Below are 20,503 nucleotides of genomic sequence, written 5' to 3' on the forward strand. Positions count from 1 at the left end.
TAAGTCTGGTTGTAACCTAAGTCTGGTTGTATCCTAAGTCTGGTTGTATCCTAAGTCTGGTTGTATCGCAGGTCTGGTTGTATCCTAAGTCTGGTTGTAACCTAAGTCTGGTTGTATCCTAAGTCTGGTTGTATCCTAAGTCTGGTTGTATCGCAGGTCTGGTTGTATCCTAAGTCTGGTTGTATCCTAAGTCTGGTTGTATCCTAAGTCTGGTTGTATCGCAGGTCTGGTTGTAACCTAAGTCTGGTTTTACCCTAAGTCTGGTTGTATCCAAAGTCTGGTTGTATTTCAGGTCTGGTTGTATCCTAAGTCTGGTTGTAACCTAAGTCTGGTTGTATCCTAAGTCTGGTTGTATCCTAAGTCTGGTTGTATCGCAGGTCTGGTTGTATCCTAAGTCTGGTTGTAACCTAAGTCTGGTTGTATCCTAAGTCTGGTTGTATCCTAAGTCTGGTTGTATCGCAGGTCTGGTTGTATCCTAAGTCTGGTTGTATCCTAAGTCTGGTTGTATCCTAAGTCTGGTTGTATCGCAGGTCTGGTTGTAACCTAAGTCTGGTTTTACCCTAAGTCTGGTTGTATCCTATGTCTGGTTGTACCCTAAATCTGCTTGTATCCTAAGTCTGGTTGTATTTCAGGTCTGGTTGTATCCTATGTCTGGTTGTACCCTAAGTCTGGTTGTATCCTAAGTCTGGTTGTATCCTAAGTCTGGTTGTATCCTATGTCTGGTTGTACCCTAAATCTGCTTGTATCCTAAGTCTGGTTGTATTTCAGGTCTGGTTGTATCCTAAGTCTGGTTGTACCCTAAGTCTGGTTGTATCCTAAGTCTGGTTGTATCCTAAGTCTGGTTGTATCCTATGTCTGGTTGTATCGTAAGTCTGGTTGTATTCTAAGTCTGGTTGTATTCTAAGTCTGGTTGTATCTCAGGTCTGGTTGTATCCTAAGTCTGGTTGTATCGCAGGTCTGGTTGTATCCTAAGTCTGGTTGTACCCTAAGTCTGGTTGTATTCTAAGTCTGGTTGTATCCTAAGTCTGGTTGTATCTCAGGTCTGGTTGTATCCTAAGTCTGGTTGTACCCTAAGTCTGGTTGTATCCTAAGTCTGGTTGTATCCTATGTCTGGTTGTATCGTAAGTCTGGTTGTATTCTAAGTCTGGTTGTATCCTAAGTCTGGTTGTATCTCAGGTCTGGTTGTATCCTAAGTCTGGTTGTATCGCAGGTCTGGTTGTATCCTAAGTCTGGTTGTACCCTAAGTCTGGTTGTATTCTAAGTCTGGTTGTATCCTAAGTCTGGTTGTATCTCAGGTCTGGTTGTATCCTAAGTCTGGTTGTATCGCAGGTCTGGTTGTATCCTAAGTCTGGTTGTACCCTAAGTCTGGTTGTATTCTAAGTCTGGTTGTATCCTAAGTCTGGTTGTATTTCAGGTCTGGTTGTATCCTAAGTCTGGTTGTATTTCAGGTCTGGTTGTATCCTATGTCTGGTTGTATCGTAAGTCTGGTTGTATTCTAAGTCTGGTTGTATCCTAAGTCTGGTTGTATTTCAGGTCTGGTTGTATCCTAAGTCTGGTTGTACCCTAAGTCTGGTTGTATTCTAAGTCTGGTTGTATCCTAAGTCTGGTTGTATTTCAGGTCTGGTTGTATCCTAAGTCTGGTTGTATCGTAAGTCTGGTTGTATCGCAGGTCTGGTTGTATTCTAAGTCTGGTTGTATCGTAAGTCTGGTTGAATCGCAGGTTTGGTTGTATCCTAAGTCTGGTTGTATTTCAGGTCTGGTTGTATCCTAAGTCTGGTTGTATCGCAGGTCTGGTTGTATCCTAAGGTCTGGTTGTATCGCAGGTCTGGTTGTATGGAAAAGAATGGTCACCAGTTTCCTCTGTTCAGACATCATTGTATCTGCCTCCCTAACAGCCCGCGGTGCGCCGACCCAGGCTAGGCAAGTAATGGCTGCTCTGTGACTGTGATGTATTGCTGTCCTGTGTAAAACATGGAAGCTGCTTGATTAATAAATGTTTTACAATGTATTACTAATTCAGTATCAGTCACAGCGTGGAAAGACATGACTTAAATATGACTAGGGTAATTGATTAGTTGTAAGCGTCAAGGCCAGTTTGCAATATGATGGCAGGTTTGAGGAATTGTAGGTCAAGCATTATTCTGTGTTTGTAGTTAGAGGGCCGTGCAGTCTCTGAGGATTGCTCCTGTAGTATTTGAGATAGTATTTGTAGTTAGGGGTCCATGCAGTGTTTGAGGATTGCTCCTATAGTATTTGAGATAGTATTTGTAGTTAGGGGTCCATGCAGTGTTTGAGATTTGCTCCTATAGTATTTGAGATAGTATTTGTAGTTAGGGGTCCATGCAGTGTTTGAGGATTGCTCCTATAGTATTTGAGATAGTATTTGTAGTTAGAAATGTAAAAAATAAAAATTTCTAAAATTTCTAAAATTTTTATATAGCAAAAGGCACCAGTTAAGCATTTACCTGACAGACCTGCAAAGTTTGATAAAAAAATATTGAACGGTTTATGAGTTATGCTCCAGAAACGAACCCTACCCTCACAGAAACTAAGTCCATCTTTTTGCCATGGAAACATAAAAAATTAAAATTTCTAAAATTTCTAAAATTTCTAAATAGCAAAAGGCACCAGTTCAGCATGTACTTGACAGACCTGCAAAGTTTCATGAAAAAATATTGAATGGTTTCTGAGTTATGCTCCGGAAACGAAACGTGACGGACGGACGGACGGATGAAGCCCGTTTCTAATATCCCCTGCCTAACAAAGTTGGTGGGGGATAATAAAGTATCAGTATTAGTTGATAGGTTAATAGTACTCAGGTGACTCAGGTAGATCAGTGGCCCAGGTGTCTCAGGTAGATCATAGTCTCAGGTGTCTCAAGTAGATCTCAGTCCCAGGTGTCTCAGGTAGATCTCAGTCCTAGGTGTCTTAGGTGTCTCAGGTAGATCTCAGTCCCAGGTGTCTCAGGTAGATCTCAGTCCCAGGTGTCTCATGTAGATCACATTCCCAGGCATCTCAGGTAGATCTCACTCCTATGTGTCTCAGGTAGATCAGTGTCCAAAATATCATAAAGAGGTTTTTCAAATTTTGTAATCATAAAGGAGATTGTGCCAAAAGTTGATAATCATTAAAATGGCAAAGTGCCAATTGTCTCTTGTGAAATCACTTTGTAGTTTGAAATATGAGCTGTTTCAGTGATGTGATATCAAATGTTAACTGGGATATGGCATGTTATACGCTCACCTTTTCGCGAACACCTGGTATCATAATTTGATAATGATTTATAAACACATGCTCATGATATAATCAGAATCTTACAATCAACTCTTATTGGCAGAATTCTTATGAATATGGAAAGGGTTTTGTCACTTTTATTTTATAACAACCTGTGGTGATACGATATATATATCACTGTAACACAAACCTTGTACAACATATATTACAATGTTCACAGACATGTTGTCATAACCTGTCGGACCAATGACAAACGTCTTGTATATTTTAATGACATTTACCATGTCCCTGGCATTAAACAGTCTGCCATGTCCAGCTGGAGACTTGATTTACGGCATCTTGCCTGACTCGTGTCCATAAAGAAGACATGTATATGTATTCACGGGCAGCTGTTGGTGCATGCCTGTTGATGTTGGCCGCCTGCTGTGTGTGATGTCTGCATTATCCTACAGGAGTATCGCCAGCTGATCATCTGACATGTTAACTGTGTTGGTTACGTGGCTACAGTTTTAAGTAGTTTCAATATTTGATGCGTCACATCTGTTGCAGCTAGTTTTTAATAATTTCGAACTGTTGCCTTTTTCATTGCTGCGACAGTCAGGAGCCTAGTGGTAAAAGCGGTCACTTGTCACGCTGAAGACCCGGGTTCGATTCCCGACATGGGTACAATGAGTGAAGCCCAATTCTGTTGTCCCCCACTGGGATATTGCTGGAATATTGCTAAAAGCAGCGTAAAACCATACTCACTCACTGACACTCATTGTTCTTTGCTGAGCCAGGATAGTGACGACATTGTTCCTGTCCTTGTGGATATCTTTTCTGAATTATCTCTTTCATTTCCGAAGCATCAACCATGTTACTAAGTTCGAGCCATGGTAGGGGATGTTTTTGGCTTGCTCTTGAGGCATAGCAAAGAAAACTGGGAAAACGTAAAGAGATAATTGCGAATGTAATCTGAAGATGATTTCATCTGAATGAATATTGGAGTTTGTGTCTGACTGTTTTGTAGCAGAAGCCGAGATCATAGAGCTAAAACGTCACAATTCCTAATTCCTACTTGACATTTTGAGCCTCGCGTACAAACCCAGGAACAACAGTAGGTGACAACTCTCAAGCAAGACTACAATTCTTTGCTAGTTTTACGTTACTTCAGTTTCGGGATGAGCTTCATGACACAAAGATGGCCATTAGGAAATTGCTGGCTTGATGAATGATATGCCATGTGTTGATACAGGGAGCCATCTCGTGGTCACCCTCAGACTAGAATGTATAATGTGTGATGCATCATCTTTGAAAAGGTCGGCAGTTTTTTCCATCCGTAGTGCAGCCTGACAGTGTTGTAGTGAAATGGTGTCATCTGACGGCACTTGCATCCCAGCTCACATTTCCCTCGACCAATAGTTCATCTTCTCTTGTATCCTAGAGCGTCTCTGTGGTCTAGTGGATAGAGGGTCTGCCGTGAGAGCTGAAGTTGAGTGGTTTGATCATCCCTGGCCGCGTCATACCAAAAGATGTTAAAAGATTGTACTTGTTGTTACCCTGCCTGGCACTTGGATATGTGGATAAGAGACTGGCTGTCTCAGAGTCAGTATACTGTATCTGATTAGGGAATCTGTATTAAACTGAAGCATAGATTCTCAATGGGCTAGCACTATAAAACCGGCATTTGTCTAGACAAGCACACGCCCGCACGCACACACACTGGAATGCAATGTTGAACCCCATTTCACCTCTGATATCTCTCTTTTAGTCAACTTCCTTATAGAACAGTTTACTGATAATTTGTGAAACTATTTGAAAAAACGAAATACTTGTCAGTGTTTACAATTAATGTTAACATTGAAGATCATTTGTAGAAAATCTCAACACCAGGACCATGAGATGATACATTGTCTTGTACTAGTGACATTTGTGCCATGACGATCAGATGACTCATGAAGATCTGGGGTAGAATAGGACTTCAGCAACCCATGCTTGCCGTAAAAGGCAATTATGCTTGTCATATGTGGCGACTAACGGGATGGGGTGGTCAGACTCGCTGACTTGGTTGATGCATGTCATCGTATCCCAATTGCATGGATCGATGCTCATGATGTCAATCACTGGATAGTCTGGTCCAGACTTGATTCTTTACTGAACGCCATCATATAGCTGGAATATAGCTGAGTGGGTCGTTACACAACAAACAGAAAAAAAAACATGTTGTCTTGTTCTGATGACATCCATTCTGTGGAAAACAGTGGGAATGTGTGTTCTCCACGTGTTCCACAAATCTATTTATATCCCGGTTCCGATGGGCTGCTGTGTGGGAGTTGATAAATTTACAGTTATTTTTTTTCACAGCTTCCATGAAACCGTTCCATTAACACCTTTCCATAAACACCGTTCCAATGATGAATTATGTGTCTTGAAATTCTAGAATGTGTTTTTGAGTTGGGTGGATTTTGTTTCATATCTGTGACTTCCTCTAAATGTGATACATTTTATGAAATAATCGGTTTATGTAGGTTTATGGAAATGCCTGCCTTAGAGATATAGAGGATTTTTGCCATTTGCTGTTTGAGGACTATTTGTCTTGTGAGACTATTTCTATGAACCCTGATATGTTAGACCTCGAAGGTAATGATATCTGCAATTCTGAGTTTTAAAGTATGTTGGTTTATTTATTAGCCATTATCAATTTAAAAGGTATGAAATGCCCAAAAGGCAACATATTTATGATTTTATTCTGATGGTGGGATGATGTGTATGGAGTTTGTTTACAATATACAGGCTTATTGTTGCTGTTATCATGGTTATGTCGCTAAAATGGGGCAGGCAAAAAAAGTAAAAAATAAGAATGGTGGAACTGACTGTTATGTAGACACAAAATGGCTTGGGGTCTTTCTACATTTTGTTTTTATCAAATGTTTGGATTCCCACTTTTCTTAAGTCTGCGTACAGTACTTTATTTTTTGCATGCAGTACTTGCTGCTTAGAGCTATTTGCTTGTGTGGAACTGGTATACTGTCTATTGATCCCTCTAACGAGAGGCTAGGTGATATCAACCTGTCATAGGCCAGGATTACTTGGACATGCTTAATCATTAAGCTAAGCTAATCATTAATAACATGCTATGTACGCCACTGTATTGGATTGACTGAGGTGTTTCCATGTCATGCTAGAGACATGTGCCCACTTGCACAAAGCGATCTTAGGGCTACTACTATTGTAAGTCTATGTTAAAGTATGGGAGTTACGATCATCTTAGCGCTAAGATCGCCATGTGCAAGTGGGCCCTGGTTTATCAAGGTGTTTCCGTGACAAGCTGGAGACAACGTTTATCGAGGTGTTTCTCCTTGTCACTGGGGCAAATGAACTGCAAAAGGTTTTCCTGGTGAGAACATCAAGGAAGAGGTAGTAACTGAAATAAGTTCTGATTGGCTGTTGTTTACGGTCTGCCTGACAGGAACAGGATATTGATCACAGATTTGTATCTTGACATGGCAAGGTTTAAGATCTGTATGTTTTTGTTTGTTTGTTGTTTAACACCGCGCTCAGCAGTGTTCCAGCTATATGATGGCGGTCCGTAAATGATCAAGTAATCCAGAGATTGACATCATGAGCATCAATCCACACAATTGGGATACGATGACATGCATTAACGAGGTCAGCAAGCCTGACCACCCGATCCCATTTGTCATCTATTACGACAAGCATAGTCGTCCAAGAATGGGATGCTAAAGACCAATTCTACCCTGGATCTTCACGAGTCATCTGTTCACCTGTTCTACCCTGGATCTTCACGAGTCATCTGATCACCTATCCTACCCTGGATCTTCACGAGTCATCTGATCACCTATTCTACCCTGGATCTTCACGAGTCATCTGATCACCTATCCTACCCTGGATCTTCACGAGTCATCTGATCACCTATCCTACCCTGGATCTTCACGAGTCATCTGATCACCTGTCCTACCCTGGATCTTCACGAGTCATCTGTTCACCTGTCCTACCCTGGATCTTCACGAGTCATCTGATCACCTATCCTACCCTGGATCTTCACGAGTCATCTGATCACCTATCCTACCCTGGATCTTCACGAGTCATCTGATCACCTGTCCTACCCTGGATCTTCACGAGTCATCTGATCACCTATCCTACCCTGGATCTTCACGAGTCATCTGATCACCTATCTTACCCTGGATCTTCATGAGTCATCTGATCACCTGTCCTACCCTGGATCTTCACGAGTCATCTGATCACCTGTCCTACCCTGGATCTTCACGAGTCATCTGATCACCTATCCTACCCTGGATCTTCACGAGTCATCTGATCACCTATCCTACCCTGGATCTTCACAGGAAGATATCTATATATGATGTGAATGTAGAGGAATGTTGGAGTCGAAAAGTTTACTTCTCAGCTCTTTGTTTCAGCATAGTCAAAACAATGACAAACTATTTCATAATAAATATCAATATATGTCAGACGTTTCAGTGTAAATTTCACAACAAAATGGTTGTAGCCATGGTTACCATATCATTAAAATATGTTTAGAAGTACCTCCCCTTGTCAATTACAACACCCTCTACATGCTCAATAAATGTTTGTCATCCGTGAATTTTTTCATATTTTGATGGGTACATTCCCCCTAAATATTCATTGACAATAAGTTATAATTGTATTTGCTACTACTACTAGAAATAATCTGGTGTCCAGACGCCCCTGTGTCCCATGACGACTGAAACTTATATCGACTAAATGATTAATTGACATTCATCCCATGAAATAGGCAATCATGTAGTCAGACAAAACTTATCAGGTTTTGTTTCTTTATATTGTTCTACAGTGTTAAAAATACAATAAATAAATTGCAAGTGATACCATGGCATTTGATTGGTGTTTCGATATTCCCTGATATAATAGACTGATAAGAGAATGGGCGGGGGGGCATGTGTTGCATTGTTGCTGTGAATGATTTCCTAGATATTGTAGCAGTTGTCTCCAGGGTTTGGTTTGTTATTAGTAACATGATTAAGTAAGCAGTCTGTTCAGTTGTAATTGTTGACATGTTTATTAATAAGAATTGGCGTTATGGAGTTATAAATGAAAAAACTGTGTGCACTCTCTTACGTAAGATGATTTACACAGTATGTACACCGATTTTTACATTTCTATCTGGGGTCAGAGGGGCGGTTGGGTAGCCTAGTGGTTGATGCGTTAGTTTGTCATGATGAGTACAATGTGTGAAGCCCATTTCTGGTGACCCCTGCGTAAAACTAAACTCACTCACTCACACTGGGGTCCGAGCATGCTGAAGGGCTAGTTATGAGTTTGTCAATAGTACATAGCACAGATCTCTGGCATACAGTGGCAGGTATTCAACATGAGCTGCTACCACCATTGATTATGGCTGAATGTGAGAGTAGTACCAGAAGATGTGCTTGAACAAAGTGTCGTTCTGTCATCACGGCCATGGATTTATCATGCTTCAAATCAATTGATTTGGTGGCTGTAGGAATGTACTAAATAAAGAATTTGGAATTCAGCTTGGGGCACAAATATTGGGTTATTAAATCTAAGTCTTGTGAATGGGATAGAAGTACTTTACCGCGAAACAGATGTGGTTTGGTCCGAGTGGTCAGGTCCGAGTGGTCTGGTCCGAGTGGTCTAGGGCTAGTGGTCTGGGCTGAGTGGTTTGGTCCGAGTGGCAGGTCCGAGTGGTCTGGGGCTAGTGGTCTGGGCCGAGTGGCAGGTCCAAGTGGTTTGGTCCGAGTGGTCAGGTCCGAGTGGTCTAGGGCTAGTGGTCTGGTCTGAGTGGTCTGGTCCGAGTGGTCTGGTCTGAGTGGTTTGGTCCGAGTGGTCTGGGCCGAGTGGTCAGGTCCGAGTGGTCTAGGGCTAGTGGTCTGGGCTGAGTGGTCTGGTCCGAGTGGTCTGGTCTGAGTGGTTTGGTCCGAGTGGTCTGGGCCGAGTGGCAGGTCCAAGTGGTTTGGTCCGAGTGGTCAGGTCCGAGTGGTCTGGTCCAAGTGGTCTAGGGCTAGTGGTCTGGGCTGAGTGGTCTGGTCTGAGTGGTTTGGTCCAAGTGGTCTGGGCCGAGTGGCAGGTTCGAGTGGTCTGGTCCGAGTGGCAGGTCCGAGTGGTCTGGTCTGAGTGGTCTGGTCTGAGTGGTTTGGTCCGAGTGGTCTGGTCCGAGTGGCAGGTCCGAGTGGTCTGGGCCGAGTGGCAGGTCCAAGTGGTTTGGTCTAAGTGGTCTGGGCCGAGTGGCAGGTTCGAGTGGTCTGGTCCGAGTGGCAGGTCTGAGTGGTCTGGTCTGAGTGGTCTGGTCCGAGTGGTCTGGACCGAGTGGTTTGGTTCAAGTGGTCTGGTCCGAGTGGCAGGTTCGAGTGATCTGGTCCGAGTGGTTTGGTCCAAGTGGTCTGGGCCGAGTGGTCTGGTCCGAGTGGTCTGGTTCGAGTGGTTTGGTCCAAGTGGTCTGGGCCAAGTGGCAGGTCCGAGTGGTTTTGTCCGAGTGGTCTGGTCCGAGTGGTTTGGTCCAAGTGGTCTGGGCCGAGTGGTCTGGTCCGAGTGGCAGGTCCGAGTGGTTTGGCCCGACTGGCAGGTCCAAGTGGTCTGGTCCGAGTAGCAGGTCCAAGTGGTCTGGTCGAGCGGGATGTTCACCTGTTTACAGATGATTCCTTATCACTTTTCACACACAGACAAGGCACCTCATGGATCCATTACAAGGAAAATAACATTTCACAATTTCATTTATATGAAACACAGAATTGCTAGATATATTATTTGTTTAACGCCGCACTCAGCAATATTCCAGCTACATGACGGTGGTCTGTAAATAATCAAGTCTGGACCACCCGATCCTGTTAGTCGCCTTTTACTGCAGGCATGGGTTGCTGAAGACCAATTCTACATACCCCAGATCTTCACGGGTCGAGATGAATGCTTATAGGGTCTATCTTCGGTACACTTATCCACCAGGACATTTTATTCCTTGAAAGACCGAGAGATGAGTTTGATTAATCATGATTAATGTGCTTCTAAAAATATCACAAAAAGAAAAGTGAGAACAAGGTGACAGTGACAATTTTGCAGCGTTTGAGTAGATAAACGGTCATCAAAGACAACTATGACATGAAATACACAAGTCTTCAGATTCCATATATGTACAGTGTGCACACTTGTTTTACACTGTGAACTCCATAAACACAAAGAAATCAATTGTTATAAATAAATACTTCGACAATAATAACTTCAAAGACTGCTTATTTATTCAGAAACATAAAAGACTTAAGGCTACAGTCCAGAACCAGTGGCCTTCATCACAATGCCACACCAGCCCACTCACCCTGGTGATTAGCAGGGAAGAGAAGGTCGTTAGTGGGCGTGGCCTTACGTTTTTTCCAGGTGGATTGAAACATATACAGAAAAGAATTTGCTTGGTTTGCCAATCAAATACCACGATCACTTGCAGTTTATATCTTGACATCACAAATGGAGACTCCATCGCAGTTTTCAGTCCCCGATGAATGACTGTGTATGGAGCTTACAGAGACGTACATGACAGAAGGATTAAGTCTGATTGTAACTGTCGAGGATTGTGTCCGTGTCAGATAGGTCCTGTCGTGTGAGTTGATAAATTAATAAGACACAGTAATCCTCACATGTAACTAAGTGAGGGTGGCTTCTGACTTCATCATGTGGCATGTTACGTATACCTGACAGCAGCACTGAATTCGGGGGTAGGATCATTAATACAGTATGTCTGTCCTGTCGCTCACCGACCAGACTCAAGTAGGATCCAATGGGACTTGTCAGATCAACTGGGCAGCCCTCTCCATGCACAGCTAGCAGTATTTGATGGATGTGGCCCTCTCCATGCACTGCTAGTAGCTGTATGTGATGGATGCTGCCGTCTCCATGTACTGCTTGCAGCTGTATGTGATGGATGCTGCCCTCTCCATGTACTGCTAGTAGCTGTATGTGATGGATGCTGCCCTCTCCATGTACTGCTAGTAGCTGTATGTGATGGATGCTGCCCTCTCCATGTACTGCCTGCAGCTGTATGTGATGGATGCTGCCCCCTCCATGCACTGCCTGCAGCTGTCTGTGATGGATGCAGCCCTCTCCATGCACTGCTTATAGCTGTATGTGATGGATGCTGCCCTCTCCATGCACTGCTTATAGCTGTATGTGATGGATGCTGCCCCCTCCATGCACTGCCTGCAGCTGTATGTGATGGATGTGGCCCTCTCCATGCACTGCTTATAGCTGTATGTGATGGATGCTGCACTCTCCATGTACTGCTAGTAGCTGTATGTGATGGATGTGGCCCTCTCCATGTACTGCTAGTAGCTGTATGTGATGGATGTGGCCCCCTCCATGCAAAGCCTGCAGCTGTATGTGATGGATGCTGCCCTCTCCATGCACTGCTTATAGCTGTATGTGATGGATGCTGCCCTCTCCATGTACTGCTTATAGCTGTATGTGATGGATGCTGCCCTCTCCATGTACTGCTAGTAGCTGTATGTGATGGATGCTGCCCTCTCCATGTACTGCTAGTAGCTGTATGTGATGGATGTGGCCCCCTCCATGCACTGCCTGCAGCTGTCTGTGATGGATGCAGCCCTCTCCATGCACTGCTTATAGCTGTATGTGATGGATGCTGCCCTCTCCATGTACTGCTAGTAGCTGTATGTGATGGATGCTGCCCTCTCCATGTACTGCTAGTAGCTGTATGTGATGGATGCTGCCCTCTCCATGTACTGCTAGTAGCTGTATGTGATGGATGCTGCCCTCTCCATGTACTGCTAGTAGCTGTATGTGATGGATGCTGCCCTCTCCATGCACTGCTAGTAGCTGTATGTGATGGATGCTGCCCTCTCCATGTACTGCTAGTAGCTGTATGTGATGGATGCTGCCCTCTCCATGCACTGCTTGCAGCTGTATGTGATGGATGTGGCCCTCTCCATGTACTGCTAGTAGCTGTATGTGATGAATGTGGCCCTCTCCATGCACTTCTTACAGCTGTATGTGATGGATGCTGCCCTCTCCATGCACTGCTTACAGCTGTATGTGATGGATGCTGCCCTCTCCATGTACTGCCTGCAGCTGTCTGTGATGGATGCAGCCCTCTCCATGCACTGCTTATAGTTGTATGTGATGGATGCTGCCCTCTCCATGCACTGCTTACAGCTGTATGTGATGGATGCTGCCCTCTCCATGCACTGCTTACAGCTGTATGTGATGGATGCTGCCCTCTCCATGTACTGCCTGCAGCTGTCTGTGATGGATGCAGCCCTCTCCATGCACTGCTTATAGCTGTATGTGATGGATGCTGCCCTCTCCATGCACTGCTTACAGCTGTATGTGATGGATGCTGCCCTCTCCATGCACTGCTTATAGCTGTATGTGATGGATGCTGCCCTCTCCATGCACTGCTTACAGCAGTATGTGATGGACGCTGCCCTCTCCATGCACTGCTTACAGCTGTATGTGATGGATGCAGCCCTCTCCATGTACTGCTTACAGCTGTATGTGATGGATGCAGCCCTCTCCATGCACTGCTTACAGCTGTCTGTGATGGATGCTGCCCTCTCCATGTACTGCTTACAGCTGTATGTGATGGACGCTGCCCTCTCCATGCACTGCTTACAGCTGTATGTGATGGATGCAGCCCTCTCCATGTACTGCTTACAGCTGTATGTGATAGATGCAACCCTCTCCATGTACTGCTTGCAGCTGTATGTGATGGATGCTGCCCTCTCCATGCACTGCTTACAGCTGTATGTGATGGATGCTGCCCTCTCCATGCACTGCTTACAGCTGTATGTGATGGATGCTGCCCTCTCCATGCACTGCTTACAGCTGTATTTGATGGATGCTGCCCTCTCCATGCACTGCTAACAGCTGTATGTGATGGATGCTGCCCTCTCCATGCACTGCTTACAGCTGTATGTGATGGATGCTGCCCTCTCCATGCACTGCTTACAGCTGTATTTGATGGATGCTGCCCTCTCCATGCACTGCTAACAGCTGTATGTGATGGATGCTGCCCTCTCCATGCACTGCTTACAGCTGTATGTGATGGATGCTGCCCTCTCCATGCACTGCTTACAGCTGTATTTGATGGATGCTGCCCTCTCCATGCACTGCTCACAGCTGTATGTGATGGATGCTGCCCTCTCCATGCACTGCTTACAGCTGTATGTGATGGATGCTGCCCTCTCCATGCACTGCACTGAATTGAAATTATGTCTGCTAATTGTTTCCGGAGCATTACTCATATTTCGTCAGATACCCAAGTCCCTGTGTATGGATGAAAATGATTGAGAAATCTCTCGGGGTCATGTGATCGTTCCTCACTCTGTGTCCCCCATCTACAGCGACAGCATCAACACAAACATCCCTCTGCTATGAATCCGAGACACTATTAATATTATTCTTAATTTTCACATATATATGTAAGTTTTCAACATTTTCAGCAAATCTCTACATAATAATCACAACAGATTATTTTCTAATATATTTTAGGAATATTGACAACAATTTAACCCTGTGCTTTCCTCTTGCAGAGTGTGAGGAGCTGGACACGCCATGTTTGAAGGACAAGTACGGGTATGACGCCATCAAGGCCCTGCACCATCTGCTGGATGACGATCAGAATGGGAATGTGGACCAATCAGAGAGTGACGAGGTATTTACTGCAGATGATTACTATCCCCCGTCACGAAGTGGGGTTGGGGACATAGGAACGGCGTTCGTCCGTCTGTCCATCCATCCATCCGTCCATCAGTCCTTCCGTCCACTTCTCAATGTAGACAAATTTCCCCAAAATTATTCAAGTTAGAGAAATGGCATTTTCCACACTGATGTTTCTGGTCATGATCTTAAATGAGTTCGTAAATTAGTGTCATACATTCATTTCTGATTTATGGCCCTTGCTCCGTGCTTTTTAACTTAGCGCATGCTGTGTGAAATGGGGACACGTTTTCTCAGAAAGTACAGAAGTTGCATGAATGAAAGTTTGCATGCTTATCTAAAACATACTTGCCAAGACTGAGATCTAAAAATTAGTCCTGTCTTTTTTTATTTTTTTTAGAGTTATGGCCCTTGCTCCGTGCTCTTCAACTGAGTGCATTGTGTGTGCAATTGGGATGTGTTTTCTCAGAGGCTACTTGTGTTACTTAAATGAAAGCTTGTATGCTTATCTACAGCCCTTGATCCATGATATTTTTATTTCCAGAAATTACTGAAATTAGCTTATCTAACAGATACTTTTTCATGACCGAGTTATGTTTTCCAGAAAAGGGACCATTTGTGTGTATTAATTTGGCATTTATTCAATTCTCCTGATGACATGAAGTGACCCAAGTGGCTATCTCTTTTCAAGGCTTTATGTGCCCCATGCGTGGGGATAGTGATAATGTGGTGTTCTTGTTGACACAATGCTCCAAGTCCCCATGTTCAAGAGGTGCCAGGAGGAGAGTGAGCTGTCTGAGTAGGGTGGGTGTTGTAAATCAGCTGCAGGGATAATGTTCGGCCCGTAGAGAACTGTCAGCTGTTTGTGTGTCGTGTGCCTGGGTGGCAGGGATGAATCCCCACACTGTCCACCTCGGTTGTCTGTCTCCAAGTCTGACTTGACACAAGCCGGCAGTATATCTGACATCGTACAGCTGGCTGGGGTACTGTGATCACCATAATGAAACCATGGTATACCGTAGTCACCGTAATAAACCCTGGAATACTGTTGTCACCTTAATATAACCCTGATATACTGTAGTCACCATAATAAAACCCGGATATACTGTAGTCACCATAATAAAACCTTCATATACTGTAGTCACCGTAATAAAACCCTGGAATTCTGTATTCACCCTCTCCATGTACTGCTTACAGCTGTATGTGATAGATGCAACCCTCTCCATGCACTGCTTACAGCTGTATGTGATGGATGTAGCCCTCTCCATGCACTGCTTGCAGCTGTATGTGATGGATGCTGCCCTCTCCATGCACTGCTTGCAGCTGTATGTGATGGATGCTGCCCTCTCCATGCACTGCTTGCAGCTGTATGTGATGGATGCTGCCCTCTCCATGCACTGCTTGCAGCTGTATGTGATGGATGCTGCCCCCTCCATGCACTGCTTGCAGCTGTATGTGATGGATGCTGGCCTCTCCATGCACTGCTTGCAGCTGTATGTGATGGATGCTGCCCTCTCCATGCACTGCTTGCAGCTGTATGTGAGGGATGTGGCCCCCTCCATGTACTGCTTGCAGCTGTATGTGATGGATGCTGCCCTCTCCATGCACTGCTTGCAGCTGTATGTGATGGATGCTGCCCCCTCCATGTACTGCTTGCAGCTGTATGTGATGGATGCTGCCCTCTCCATGCACTGCTTGCAGCTGTATGTGATGGATGCTGCCCTCTCCATGTACTGCTTGCAGCTGTATGTGATGGATGTAGCCCCCTCCATGTACTGCTTGCAGCTGTATGTGATGGATGCAGCCCTCTCCATGCACTGCTTACAGCTGTATGTGATGGATGCTGCCCTCTCCATGCACTGCTTACAGCTGTATGTAAGGGATGTGGCCCTCTCCATGCACTGCTTACAGCTGTATGTGATAGATGCAACCCTCTCCATGTACTGCTTGCAGCTGTATGTGATGGAAGCTAGGATGGGGCTTATTTGAGCAAGGCGTTTATTTGGCAAATATGGTGAAATATACATTGAGTACTGTAGCACTATGCTGCCAGTGTATAGCTGAAGTTATTGCAGAATGGCAGTCATGATGACTGTGTTGAGCATGTAGTTAAGTGCTGGAGTCAGGTTTACTGACTGCTATAAATCCTGGTACAGACTTTGTCAAGTATTATGGACAGGGCTGATAACATCATCGGCACAATCGGGGCAGTAATTTCCGTGTTCGTGTTGTATTGAATGGTGTTGTATAGAGGCAGAGCTGGATGGCTGAATGCTGTGAGTGACGGCACACCCGGTTGTACAAGGTCAACAGGCCACCATCACTTTTGTAATTAATGTGTTGCCACTGACACCATTGCCATCTTATAAATTCATTGTCACATGTCAAATATTTTCTTATTTCCTGTAAGGGGCAAGGATGGCCCAGTAGTTGAAGGTGCTGCAATTCGCTGTGCAGGTTATGTCCCTTGGGCATGCCAGAAACCTGTGATCAAGGGTTCGAATCGCCCTGATAATGTTTCTAGGTTTGTCAGCGCCATACCCGTGCTCGTGGGTTTCACCGAAGTGGTAAACGTATGAGACATGCATCACTTCAGGCTTTCCTCCCACATCAAGCTGACACGCCGTGATGTAACTGGAATACTGTTCAAAGCGATGTTAAACCCAACTCACTCGATCTTATTACCTGTGACATTAATAGCATCTGTCCATTCCTACCTGATTGCTTATGCATGCTTGTTCAGGGGCATTGAGTTCCCTGTGGTCTGACTGTGTAAACAAGATAAGCTAGGAAGACGTTTGTTGATAGGTTCTTGACGGAATATGGTATAGCGCAGATATAAACCCTTATGTCCTTATATGATAACATATAGCAAAACCCTAAAAAGTGCAAATGTATACAAAGTCCATATGATACCTTAACTATTGGGCAGTTTGGCATGGACGATTAAGGACTAATGGCAATTATGAGCATGCAGACATGAAGTCGATGTGCGGAGGTTAAAGGTATTTTTAAGGTGAACTCATTTGCATATTTCTGACTGTTTTGCCAAGTTTCCCAGATTGGACCTGACCACATCAATAATACTATCCATTATCCATCAATCAACAGTGAATTGTTTCTGTAATCCGGACGGCACTGTTGACGTCATTCAAATTATATTGGGACATGAGGTCGGATTGATGTCATACTAGGAACGACGTCATAGCTGAAAATTGTTGACGTCATCCGACAAATTGTGAATCCGCTGCTGTTGCAACTTGCTGTCCATATAGGTAAAAACTAAAATTGTCTCTGTATGTGGACATCTTCTCCAGTAATAAAAAGAACATTATATTCGTGTTCATGTCATGCAATGTTTACGGCACTCAAGCCTACATTCCGGTATTTTCCTTGCTCTTGATTAGGAAATACCGGAATTTAGACACCTGTGTCGTAAACCGAGTATGACATGAACATTCATATAATATCCTGTATGTATTCGAGTTGGAGTCACAAATAACTTCATGTTATACGTGAGCACAGACGGTATTTAAAATGTAGATGTCTGCACCAGCCAGTTGTCCTTGTGACTTCTGTACTCTCTGACTGAGCTGAGAGCTTGCGCCCACTTCTGAGGATATATTTTGAGATGTTCACATAGGTGTGGCCAATATATGTGGTTGATACTGTTTACTATTCTCTCCTATGTGTGTTTACAGCAACACAAGCAAACAGAAAAACAGATAACACAAAGTCGGTGATTAATGTCAAGATGGCCTTTATGATAAAGGGGGAAAATATCCACCCTGTCTTACTCCAATCTCTTCATCAGCGATCTTTAATGATCGGAACAATGTCTGAACTCTGCTATCTGTATGAATCACGTGCAGGAGGTCAGGAAAGTTCCTGCAGCTACTTGTTCCAGACAGATACGATCTGTCTTTCTTATTATCAATTTATCATCAAGGTTGTCTTTGCGTAATGCCTGAGCACGACACTGACAATTGAGAAACCACAGATCTTGAAGGCATGTCACCTTCCTGTGAGGTGTATTTAACTGTGTCAAAGCTGTTCACCAGTGAAAGATCTCTTTTTCTGTTGATTCCATCTACTGTTGATTCTGTCTACTGTTGATTCCGTCTACTTAAATTGTTTTTAAATGTGACATAACTATTTCCATAATCATAACATCTCTGCTAAAATCAGAGTCCATTGTACGGTTCAATCAGATCAGTCACTGTCAAATAGCGTGATACCAAGCGCTCACGAAAAGGTGATCGTATCCTGGCCCACTGGTGGCACCTCTTCCAAAATTGTATTGAAATATCAGATTACAATATGTGTCAGCCATCATACAGAAGGATACTTACTAGGCCTTAGTAAGTAATGTATGTTTAAGAGTAGAAAAATGGCCATATATTATATCAACTGCTTCACTATCGCACAATGTGCTGACTTTGCGGTTCCTGGCATTGTTTCTCAATTTCATGATTATCATAATTTGAAATATAAAGGCGTTGTCATTTTATTATGTTTTACAATAGGGTAAGACTAATATATTTGCCTTTCAACAAACAGCTTGTTTGGTAGTAGCTTCTGCTTTTCAGCAACCCATGCTTGATGTCAAAGGCGACTGTGTTTGTTGTAAGAGGCGACAAACTGGATCAGGTGGTCAGGCTCACTTACACTGACTTGGTTGATGCATGTCATTGTATCCCAACTGCATGGATCGATGCTCATGATGTCAATCACTGGATTGTCATGTCAAGACTCAATTATTTACAGACCACCATATAGCTGGAATATTGCTGTGTGTGGCATTAAACAACAAACAAACAAACAAAATCTTTGGGAGGTACAAATAAGACTTAATGAAATTGTTTTCAATGGAATTTCATTGAATCTTCTTGAAAGCAAGATATATAATAATTTCAGTGTCAGGCTATTGGAGTTATTTATTTGGACTTAGTCATTTTTAGATGCGAGACTTTGAAGGCTTCATGTCCTTGAGATGTCTTGTGTCCTGCCAGTGAGCTCTGATACTCACACCGAATCTACATACGGGACTTTGTGTCACATAAACTTGAAATAGGACACCAGCTTGAATTAAGGGTACAGAGATTTCCTACAGGGAAGCGATAACTTAGGACTATTTCTGTGCTAGTCTATGTAGGAAGTCATTCTAAACACCTTGGAGTGACCAAGAAAATACCTGTATAGAGGTTATCACATGAGTGTGTTTGGGGGATGGTGAATATCCTGTTTAAGGAATAAAAGTTGTATTCCGGGTGCCTTGGCAGGATATTTACCTTTCCCAAACACACAAACGTAATAATGTCTTCATTATGTAATGTCATTCTTAAATTATATTGTTGAAATAAACAAATGGTTCCTAAATTGCAAGTTTTCCTGTAATGTGCACATTAATACATTCCATTACAAGCTCAGTGATTAGTCCGTCAGTCGAACTGTTACAACAGGTAATATAGTTCCTACTGAAACTTGTTTGTAATCTAGTAATAATAAGTAGATATCTGGAATTGTCTTTGTGTTTTACGTATTTATCCTAAAAACAAAAGAATAATTCAGAATACAATTCCCTGCCCCAGACACCAGTCCCTGCCCCTAGACACCAGTCCCTGCCCCCAGACACCAGTCCCTACCCCCAGACACCAGTCCCTACCCCCAGACACCAGTGCTTGCACCCAGAAACCAGTCGCTGCCCCTAGACACCACTCCCTACCCCCAGACACAAGTGCTTGCACCCAGAAACCAGTCCCTGCCCCCAGACACCAGTCCCTGCCCCCAGACACCAGACCATGCCCCCTGACACCAGTCTCTGCCCCTAGACACCAGTCTCTGCCCCCAGAAACCAGTCCCTGCCCCCAGACACCAGTCCCTGCCCCCAGACACCAGACCATGCCCCCTGACACCAGTCCCTGCCCCTAGACACCAGTCCCTGGCCCTAAACACCAGTCTCTGCCCCCAGACACCAGTCTCTGCCCCCAGACACCAGTCCCTGCCCCTAGACACCAGTCCCTGCCCCCAGACACCAGTCCCTGCCCCCAGACACCAGTCCCTGCCCCCAGACACCAGTACCTGCCCCCAGACACCAGTCTCTGCCCCCAGACACCAGTCTCTGCCCCCAGACACCAGTCCCTGCCCCCAGACACCAGTCCCTGCCCCTAGACACTAGTCCCTGCCCCAAGACACCAGTCCCTGCCCCCAGACACCAGTCTCTGCCCCCTGACACCCCCCTGCCCCTAGACACCAGTCCCTGCCCCCAGACACCAGCCTCTGCCCCCTGACACCCCCCTGCCACTAGACACCAGTCCCTGCCCCCAGACACCAGACCATGCCCCAGACACAGTCCCTGCCCCCTGACACCCCCCTGCCCCTAGACACCAGTCTCTGCCCCCTGACAGCCCCCTGCCCCTAGACACCAGTCCATGCCCCTAGACATCAGTGCCTGCCCCCAGACACCAGTCCCTGCCCCTAGACACCAGTCCCTGCCTCTAGACACCAGTCCCTGCTCCAGACACCAGTCCCTGCCCCCTGACACCCCCCTGCCCCTAGACACCAGTCCCTGCCCCTAGACACCAGTCCCTGC

General features: G+C 44.7%; 1 protein-coding gene across 4 annotated transcripts in view; it reads left to right on the forward strand.

The window, feature by feature from the left end:
• Positions 1-20,503, forward strand: part of LOC139450760 (stromal interaction molecule 1-like) — a 91,610-nt gene that overhangs the window by 19,755 nt on the left and 51,352 nt on the right. For all 4 annotated transcript variants that reach the window (XM_071232586.1, XM_071232589.1, XM_071232588.1 and 1 more), the window contains exon 2: positions 13,785-13,906. In XM_071232586.1, the coding sequence (XP_071088687.1) occupies positions 13,785-13,906 (122 nt within the window). The remainder of the gene's footprint in view (positions 1-13,784; positions 13,907-20,503) is intronic.

The sequence above is a fragment of the Haliotis cracherodii genome, unplaced genomic scaffold (assembly GCF_022045235.1).
Source record: "Haliotis cracherodii isolate W230 unplaced genomic scaffold, xgHalCrac1.p SCAF_8, whole genome shotgun sequence".
Classification (NCBI taxonomy): domain Eukaryota; kingdom Metazoa; phylum Mollusca; class Gastropoda; order Lepetellida; family Haliotidae; genus Haliotis; species Haliotis cracherodii.